The sequence below is a fragment of the Haliotis cracherodii genome, unplaced genomic scaffold (genome assembly GCF_022045235.1).
Source record: "Haliotis cracherodii isolate W230 unplaced genomic scaffold, xgHalCrac1.p SCAF_5, whole genome shotgun sequence".
Lineage (NCBI taxonomy): Eukaryota > Metazoa > Mollusca > Gastropoda > Lepetellida > Haliotidae > Haliotis > Haliotis cracherodii.
In genome coordinates, this window is record NW_027266308.1 from 30,747,877 (window position 1) to 30,757,917 (window position 10,041).

The 10,041-nt window shown below is 43.8% G+C and overlaps 1 protein-coding gene across 1 annotated transcript; it reads left to right on the forward strand.

Annotated features, from left to right (window-relative positions):
- Positions 1-1,446: 1,446 nt before the first annotated feature.
- On the forward strand, positions 1,447-8,871 carry LOC139441930 (2-Hydroxyacid oxidase 1-like). The gene is made up of 8 exons (XM_071222676.1): positions 1,447-1,583; positions 2,973-3,124; positions 4,366-4,621; positions 5,272-5,444; positions 5,896-5,987; positions 6,995-7,153; positions 8,023-8,092; positions 8,801-8,871. Exons 1-8 carry the CDS (start codon positions 1,447-1,449, stop codon positions 8,869-8,871), a joined length of 1,110 nt encoding a protein of 369 aa, XP_071078777.1.
- The last annotated feature ends 1,170 nt before the right edge of the window (positions 8,872-10,041 follow it).

Consider the following 10,041-nt stretch of genomic DNA (forward strand, 5'->3'; position numbering starts at 1 on the left):
TACACACCTTAGTATGTTTTCACGTAAACGCATAGTACGTCCCATGGAAGCCATCAGATCCCGAATTGTTGCCTGAGGAATATTCACCCACTCAGGGCTTGGACAAACTGTCGGATGTTCTGTGATTGTTGCTCCTCGAACTGGTCTTCTAGCGCTAAACGGTTCTTCACTGTCTGGGCTGATATCCTTCGCACTCCTGGTAAACATAGCCGTAGTTGTGGAGGTGGTCGTGGTGGTAAGCGACGTGGCCGTATGAATCTGTCCTGTTCTCTGTTAGTGATACGGGATCGACCGGATCTGACAAGTTCCCGTGTGTCTGATAACGATTCGGCGTGTTCTGACGCTGACGTACATCGAGTTCATCCCAGAGGTGGTCGATTGAGTCGAGATCTGGAGATCTCGACGGCCAGGGCAAGACGTTGATGTTGGCATTACGTGGGTAGTCTACCGTGACACGAGCTGTGTGCTGTGGAGCGTTGTCCTGTTGAAACAGCTACCTCTGGCGATCGATGATTTGATCAAATTTCCCTGAACCACCCCAACCAAGTCAGATCTCCTAGTGTAGGATATGATCCCCCGCCTCAAACCAGGGATGCGTCCTGCAGTCTCCGTAGCTGAGGCATTTCGATGACGTAGGTGGAACAGTCGAATGTAGCGATCCTGTGCAAGGGTTGTAACTCTTGGTCGGCCGGTTCTCGGATGGTCTGCAGTGGAATTAAACTGTGTGTATCGGTCCCAAAGGCGGCAAATACTGCTGTGGTGGACGTTGACGACTGCGATTCCCCTCTTTGGATACGTCCAATGGCGATGTTCCGATCGGCAGCGCTGAGTCTCGGCATTTTCGAACTTGAAAAATGTTGACAATTGAATGACAAATCATTGGCTTATGCTTGCTTTTCTATAGCCACTACCACGAGTTACGAATGCCATAGTTCGCACGGGCATTTTGCTTAACTGTTTTCCTCGATGACATTTTTTAACAAGTGTGAAAACAATGCAGTTTAAGACATTACAAATTGACAATGGCTGCGTTTTGACGCACCGTTTGTCGAATCTCAGGCCATCAACATTTTCCAATAACATATATCCAATTTATAAACTGGATTTTGTGTGTGGTCAGGATCAATGAACTACATACTACCTGTGCGTTTGTTTTTTGCGAGTGTATATTCAAAAATACACCAATCTAGTATTAACAATACATTCACATTGTATTTTAATTTCCCATAGCAGCCGTTTTGGTGCGTCTGTAGGTACCTGATAAAAAAGGGAGAATCGGGTGACCTCAGTCCCTGTTCAAGGATGATGAATATGATGAGCGGGACTCGCTGACAGTCAAGGTCACACAACTTCTCTCCTACACGCACGAAGGCCGTGATTGGCGGCACGCGTATATAGGAACTGTCCTCTTCGACTCGTGCACTCTCAGCAGGAATCTGTTCAGGAATGGCGACCGAACCTGTGTGTGTCGAAGACTTTCAGAAAATCGCTGAAGCAAAACTGTCAAAGAGTGTTCGTGAATATTACAACAGCGGGGCGAATTATGAAAATACTTACAAAGATAATAGGAAGGCTTTCGGGAGGTAATGCCACTTTGTCTATTTGTATATGGTTTATTAATGTGTTGCATGTATTACCGCGCAGTCAGCAGAACACACGTTGTCTGACTATGTGATCAAGTTGTATAATGACCCAGAGTCAGACCAACCAGTGATTTATAGCAGGGGCAATGTCCCCCGCCGTAGGCACATCTTGACTGTAATCAGCAAGGCCATTCAACCTAACCATCCGATTCATGTGTTGGTCGGTTCATACCTATTCTGACCAGGGTTGCCTACGTGTTCCTTAATACACATGCTGCAATCTCCTTTAAAGAAACGCATAATTGATATTGATATATACTACTCAAAAGAAGTTAAGATGCCCATGACAGATTAACCATAGTCATTTGAAGACATCGGGTGTACGTTAACTTCAGTTGAGTGGCATACAAATATGAAAGACTTCAGCACATAAAGAATATGTAATTTGTTTTGTTGTTTTGTTGTTTAACGCCGCACTCAGCAATATCCAGGTTTATAAAAGCGGTATATAAATAAGTCTGGACCAGACCTTCGCAACTAGGGTATGATGACATGCATCAACCAAGTCAGCGTGTCTGACCACCCGATCCCGTTATATAGAAAAAATGGGTAGCTGAGCACCAATTTTAACTCGGGTCTTCACTGGTAAAAGAATACGTGATGCTGTCAGCGGTGTTATTTGACGTGAGGCGTCAGTGGATTCAGGGTCATTGAGTATGGGTTAACAGGCTGAACGTGCAAACCGAGTGCAAGGCAACATAATGGCCCAACGCTATCGTTGTTTTCATTATGAACCAACCATCTTCCAACACGACAGTGTCCGACCACATTGAGCACGCCTAACACTATCCTTCCAACAGAAGCACTATGTACAGGTACCCCAGAAACCAGCTGTGAACCCGATAGAACCTGTAGGATTAGCTGGATCGCCGGAACAGCGTCAATGTGTACTACAGGTTGAGTGAGCTCAGATTCCCTAAAGTGTGATCCGTACTTTCATTACGCCCATGGGCAGGATATACCAAGCGGTAAGGCTGATAGTGGACACATGGGTACACGAGTTCTCATGACCTTGTCCTTGACCATGTCCATTTACGTGCATTGTCTTCAAATTGTCATGTTTGCAACATGTCATTACGCAAATGCTCAGATGTGCAGTAAATATATGTTCTTCCGAAACAAAAATCTGCCTATATGTTCCCTTCTTAGGCGTGTATCTCAAGATTTCCCAAAATGATTTATCCCCAAGTTGATATGGTTATGAAAAATACACCTTCAGTCCTAGTGGAATACACACAAAATGATCAAATGCACATATTTTCACATTGAAACTTATAGATCCATCATCATATTGATATAACCACTCAATTTCAGTTTTACGGTTTACAGGTACAAGATTCGACCAAAGTATATGCGAGATGTGTCCAATCGATCAATGGCGACCACCATTCTGGGACAGAGAGTAGACTGTCCTATCGGCGTGTCCCCCGTTGCCATGTGTCGTCTGGCCCACCCAGACGGAGAGGTGGCAGTAGCTCGCGGTACGTACACACACATCCGCAACACGTGGAGTAGGTTGAACTATTGTTAGGTGATGTTTTATACTATTGTCTGGTAATGTTTTGTACTATTGTCTGGTAATGGTTTGTACTATTGTCTGGCAATGTTTTGTACTATTGTCTGGTAATTTTTTGTACTATTGTCTGGTAATTTTTTGTACTATTGTCTGGTAATGTTTTGTACTATTGTCTGGTAATGTTAGCGCAAGAGGTTCGTGTTGCGGTAGTAATTGCAGAATGCTCAAACGTTAAAATATTGCTCAAGAGTGTAAACAGGATTATCGTTCAATAAACACTATATCATGTTAAATGTATTAAATGTGTTCTGTTTACGAACGTGGGCGCAGGCCCAGAAATTTGCCAGAAACCTATGATTGTGGGTTCGAATCCCGGTTCGCCCCGATTACGTTTCTAGGTTTGTCAGCACCCTACCTGTGCTCGTGGGTTTCACCGAACTGGTAAACGCCCGAGGCATGCATCACTTCGGGCTTTCCTCCCACATTAACCCTACACGCCGTGATATAACTAGAATACTGTTTAAAGCAGCATTAAAACCAACCCACTTACTATTATGTTAGTTTGAGATGGTGCTCAACCCCAACAGAGTGAATAAGTTTAAGGATTTTTTTTCCGAAACTATGTCCTCAGTCTTCAAGTATAAGACAGTGAAACCGGTGACGCCAGCAGATTATAAATGTCCAGTCAAAGCCAAAATGCTCCTGTATGAAATGCTTCTAAAATGTCCAATATGATTTCCGTGTTCAGTCCGTAGCTGGTGTTAATATTTTCCATGTCAAACAGGGTTTTGTCTGAATAAATAATAATGATGGACAGCGAGCAAACAACCATCAAAATGAACACTTCTGATTAGGGGATCATCGAGATCTCAAAGCATAGATGATCCCTGTAAACTTGATTGCACAAGTTGCAAATAAACTGCAAAGCAAAAAAAGTAAGACTTAATTTTGACCAAATACTGCGTTACGAAGCTGAAAAAAGTAGCCGAAACACTTGTCCAAACTTAAGGACTCTGTCACGCCACACACGCCAGTTGTCATAGCCATACAGCCAGGCTCGTGCCTTCACAAATGTGCGCACGTACACGACCCGAGGCATTTTTGCCATCAGTCACATACAGTTGTGATATAATTAAAATACTGTTCATATCGGCGTTAAACTTAACTAATGTATAGCCACCAAAAACGCCTACATCATGTCGGCAGCTTGTGCCAAGCTTGGCCGCTGTTTCATGCTGTCTACAATGGCCACCGCGGGTCTGGACGAGATTGAAGAGAAGGCGGTAGATTGTCTACGATGGTTCCAGATCCACATCCAAAAAGACCGAGATCTGCAGATTCAGCTTGTACAGAACGCAGAACGTGCTGGCTTCAAGGCCCTGGCGCTGACTGTTGACTGCCAGGTATATGGACGTCGCCATGCAGAGATGAGGAGCGGCTTCATATTACCAGCTAAACACAAGTGAGTTGTATGTTAGCTAAGTATTATGCAACATGGCCCTGTATATTACACAACAACGTCGGTTATTATTTGAAAAATAAACGACCAGTGGGAGTTGTTTATCGTGCAATAAAATACTGCAGGGAGAATAAACCATGAAGGGGGCAGCCCCGAGTGTACGATAAAACAACGACCACGTGTCGTTTATATGATATGTCAACATTATGAACCGCCGTTTTAAGGATGATGATAAAATGTACAAGCTTTAAAAATATATACCCGCATTTAAATAATATGGACTCCCTCAACAGAATCCGACCTCGGTCAAAATCTCATATGAAGGGATAGCCTTGTGGTTATAGTATTCGTTAATCGATTCCACACATCGGTAGAATGGGTTTAGCCAATTTCTAATATCCCTACATAGTGACTGGAATATTTCTGAAAGCGGCGTAAACAATGCTCACTCTTTCGGTTATCATAAGTGATATCCATAGACACCGTCCATATAATAAAAGTGTATGAGGGCCAGAAGTTCCAGTGGTTGAAATCACGAGCACCGGCCCATGTTGCCTGGTTATACTGACAATCAATGACAGATTTCTGGAGTAAGAATCCCTATACTTAGAATGTTCTGTTCAGATTCGTGTGTGTAATGCCGAATTTTTCAGGCTAGGTGTGTTAGAGGGACTGAAGTCACGTACTGGGATGTCTGAAGAGGAGAGGAAGGGGGGATGGAGCAACTTCCTCAACAACTTCTTCTCCTCCTCCGCAACATGGGACGACATGCGATGGCTGAAGACAATCACCAAACTCCCGGTGATAGCGAAGGGCATTATAACAGGTACCTTGAAACATAGCTCTCTAAAACCAGAGTTTAAAAGATTGGCTAAATATTAACAGGAATAAAAAAAGCCAAGGTTAGCATGATCTTTTTTCAACTATGTTTATAAAATAATTCGTTTCCGAAGCAAAGCGACTCGATCTACGTCATAATTAATTTAAAGACTGTGTTTTAAACATTAAAATGTCATAAAATGAGTTGCACAATTAGTGAAAACCATTTATATATGAGGAATGCTAATGCTTGTCGTAAGAGGCGACTAACGGAATCGGGTGGTCAGGCTCGCTGACTTGGTTGATGCATGTCATCGTATCCTAATTACGTGGATCGATACTCATGATGTCAATCACTGGATTGTCTGGTCCAGACTTGATTATTTACAGACCGCCGTCATATAGCTGGAATATTGCTTAGAGCCCCGGATGCAATATACATGTTCCTACGTTGTCAGGTGAGGGGGCCCGGGAAGCTCTGGCGGCTGGTGCTGATGCTATCGTGGTGTCCAATCACGGGGGTCGGGAGTTGGACTGCGTCCCCGCCACGGTGAGAAAAGGAGGGGAGCATTGATGTGGGGTCAGAGTTATTCAGAGTAGTCAGTAGCTAACAGAAGATTTGGTTTTCCTTATTGCCATATATGACCACACCATTGTGATGGCAAGCAGCACAGTGGATGCATGTCGTGGTTAATTCGACACTGGAGACAGTTGAGGTAACTCCCTTTTCTGACTTTCAAAGTCTAACGATGAGTGAGTAAGTGAGTATGGTTTTACGCCGCTTTTAGCAATATTCCAGCAATATCACGGCGGGGGCCCTAGGAATGGGCTTCACACATTGTACCCATGTCGGGAATCGAACCCGTGACGAGCGAACACTTTAACCGACCGCCCCACTCTTACGACGAAAGACGAATTGTTCGAAGACTGTAGAAACGATTTTCTGAACATTTCCGAATTCAACAATTGACGTGTTGATGAAGATCTTGATCTCAACAAGTCTGTCTAATCTCCGTGATGCCTCGCAAATGATTGAGGTGTGAGAGTTTCTCCCCCTGTAGATTGGCGCTTTAGTCCGGGCCAAATGCAATGGGACATGATATTAAACAGTACTGCGTGGTACACAAAAATCCCCCCTGTAGATGGACGAGCTGTTTTGAGGATGTAATGTGCCACATCGTATATCTCGCCTTGTACATTCTGCTATAGGAATACATTGTGGTTTATCACATTCACCCTTCTACAACCCTTATATAGCAATGCATTGTGGTATACCATAGTTCACCTTCTAAAACCATGCTATAGGAATGCGTTGTGGTACATCATATCTCCCTTTCTACAACCTGCAAAAGGAATGTATTGTGGTATACCATATCTCCCCCTATTAAACCATGCAATAGGAATGCATTGTGGTACATCATAACTCCCTTTCTACATCTTTCTATAGGAATGTATTTTGGTATATCATATCTCTCGGTGCACAGCCCCACCATAAGAATGTATGGAGGTAAAATAATTGACTGTTATTGATGATTGGTCTTTCGTCTCCCCCTGTAGATGGACGCCCTGCGGGAGGTGGTGGAGGTCGTGGGGGACAGGTGCGAGATCTACCTGGACGGGGGAGTCAGGAGTGGGCTGGACGCCCTCAAAGCCATCGCTATGGGGGCACGGGCCGTCTTCGTGGGACGGCCGATCCTCTGGGGTCTAGCACATGCGGTAGGTGACTGCGGCAGGGGAATCTCGGTTTGATCGTTGTGTATTCATATATGTGTATTCTTTAACGTGCCTTGGAATTATAGAAACAGTAGCAGTTATAGCAATGAAGAAACAACTATCGCACAATGGCTATGACTTATTGAAGTCAACTGTGGAGTACTTTAATGAGAATGACTTGAGAGAGCCTTGACGGCGATATGTATGTTCATTTCAAATTGTCCCCCATGGAGACCCAGCTTAGAAGTTGTCTTCAGCAACCCATGCTTGTCATACGTGACTAAAGGGATAGGGTGGTAAGGATCGCTGACTTGGTGTCCCCGTTGCCTAGACTGATTCTCCTGATGTGAATTACTGGATCCAGACTCGATCCAGGTCGCCGTCATATATCTGGAATAGTGCGGCGTTAAACATCAAAGATACATTTTTCTTAAATCCAGACATATACACTAAGTGGACGTTTGTTTTTCGAATCTGGCTTAAGTAAGGGGTAAGATTATGTGGGTGTTTTTTTGTTTACTTAATGATCAAAGATTGTTTTTGACATCGAGCTGGATCATGCTGCATTGTGATAGCAAAGGCTACTTTACAAACCTGTTTTCAAAACCGTAGGTGAGATTAAATGCGATTTCAAGTTGCGTTATGTTTACACTTATAAAGCGACGTGCATGCACTATCCTTGTTTTATACCATTAGTGCCGAGCCTCAGGCAGGGAAACAAATACCATCTGTTCAACATCGTTTGGTGTGACGCAGTCGGGGATCGAACCAGCGACGATGCGCTCTTCGCGCGGTTTTTGTTTTTAAATATGTGTTGGGTGGGACGAAAGGAAACTTTGAAATAAGAACAAGATGATGTTGTTGTCCCCCAGGGAGGTGAAGGAGCAGAGAAGGTGCTGCAGATCTTGGGCGATGAACTCAACACGGGCATGGCTCTAGCAGGTCAGTCGATGGCTAGTCTCAGCTATTATGTCCAGCTGCAGGACCGTTATTCACATAATGTCCATGGATATCCTGATTGGACGAACTTATAGGGGGATATGCACATAATTACTGAAATATTATATAAGTTCACTTGTGGTAGACCCATGAAGATCCTGGTTAGAATTGGTCCTAAGCAACTCGTGTTGTCGTAAGAGGCGACTAACGGATCGGTGGACAAACCACGGAATAAACTTAAACACAATTAAATTTAAGATACCACTGCCTTCCTCTTTATGAATTATCACTTGGCTGTAAAGAGTGAGTGAGTTTGGTTAACTTCTCTTTGGACAGTATTGCAAGTTTACCCGCCACCATTGTTCAAGGAACGTACAAAGCGACAGGTCTTAGACATTGAACATTTTTGTGAAACTCACGAACACGGCACAAGTATGGTGCTGACCAACTTAGAAACATAATTAGGGATCGGGACCCTGGCATGCGTTTCACTTAAGGAATGCAACTCCGCACAACGAATAGCGGCGCCCCTTGACTCTTAAGATCATTCTATCAATGGAAACTTTCGAAATATGATTAATTACTTTTAATGTTTGGGTGTGTATATACATGTATTTATCTGTTAATATGTCACAACATATCAAAAAACAAACCTTGTCCTACATTTAACATTTAATGATTCAGTATTCCAACGTATTTGTTTTATTTCAGGAGCATCTAAGATAAGCGAGATCTCGCGAGACATGGTGGTTCATAAATCCTACTACAGCTCCAAGCTCTGATTGAAGACTATGGCATACCAAACCTTCACGAACTGCATGTATGTTGGGTGACCTCACCACTTTGTTGGCACACCGCGTATTGCTGATATACTAGTATCTCCCTAAAACTGTTGCAAAGTATATGTTTTCTTGTCGTTTACGTGAAACAGCCATGCCAGCCCTCAAGTCACCACTACTGGTAAACACAGATGCGTTGAGAATGCACATATTCGCATGGGCGTCCTGCATGGTAGCGAAGATCCAATATGTTCACAGGGCGTTTCAGTCGCGTGTTACAGGTGAAAGCGTTTGTTTGTTTGTTGTTTAACGCCGCACACAGCAATATTCCAGTTATATGACGGCTTTCTGTAAAATATTCGAGTCTGGACCAGATAATCAAGTGACTGACATCATGAGCATCGATCCACGCAATTGACGATGGATGGCATGCTTCAACCAAGTCAGCGAGGCTGACCACCCGATCCCGTTAGTCGCCTCTTACGACAAGCATAATCGCCTTTTACGGAAAGTATGGGTTGCTGAAGACCTATTCTAACCCGGATCTTCACGGGTTTACAGGTGAAAGGGTCAGTCTCAGGTCACTCTCATAAGAGAGCCTTAACATTGTGTTATCTGAAGAAAGGAAGACACAACCTCCTATTGACAGGGTATGTCAAAGGACAAAAACTGACCTTCACCGCCATCTCATTGAAGAAACATTCAGGAGATGTTTGAAAGAAGTAGGTCATGTGTGGCGTTAAACCGCGTCTGTCACACGGGCCTTCGTCAAACGAAAGGACGTCATCTCCATGTGAATCCAGGTTTTGTTTACAATTCTTAAATATTATGACAACATTCGGGCATTAGTTTACATTGTGGAGACATGGGTTTCTACACATCACGCGGCTGCAGATGGAGGGATCAGCTGGTGGGGTCGGGCTGTGGTACGAGGTTAATAAGCATACATAGTAGCTCGGACAAAAGGTTTTATACCCAATGATTTTCTAGTTGTCAAAGCTAAACAAAAGAGAGGTGACTACCATAATGATATGAAATTTGAACATTTCTCAAAATGGTTACAGGAACAACTAATACCAAGCATGCCCCCTCACCCCCTCACCCACGATGCCCCAACCCCAACCCCAACCCCACCCCCAAACCACCCCTTCGTTCTCTTGTTGTCATGGACAA

What these genes read in the sequence shown, in the direction of transcription:
- LOC139441930 (XM_071222676.1), top strand. Translation starts at nt 1,447, where the DNA reads ATGGCGACCGAACCTGTGTGTGTCGAAGACTTTCAGAAAATCGCTGAA. An exon ending in AGAGGTGGCAGTAGCTCGCG is followed by an intron (nt 3,125 to 4,365) that starts GTACGTACACAC and finishes TCATGTCGGCAG; the next exon opens with CTTGTGCCAAGCTTGGCCGC. An exon ending in ATATTACCAGCTAAACACAA is followed by an intron (nt 4,622 to 5,271) that starts GTGAGTTGTATG and finishes CGAATTTTTCAG; the next exon opens with GCTAGGTGTGTTAGAGGGAC.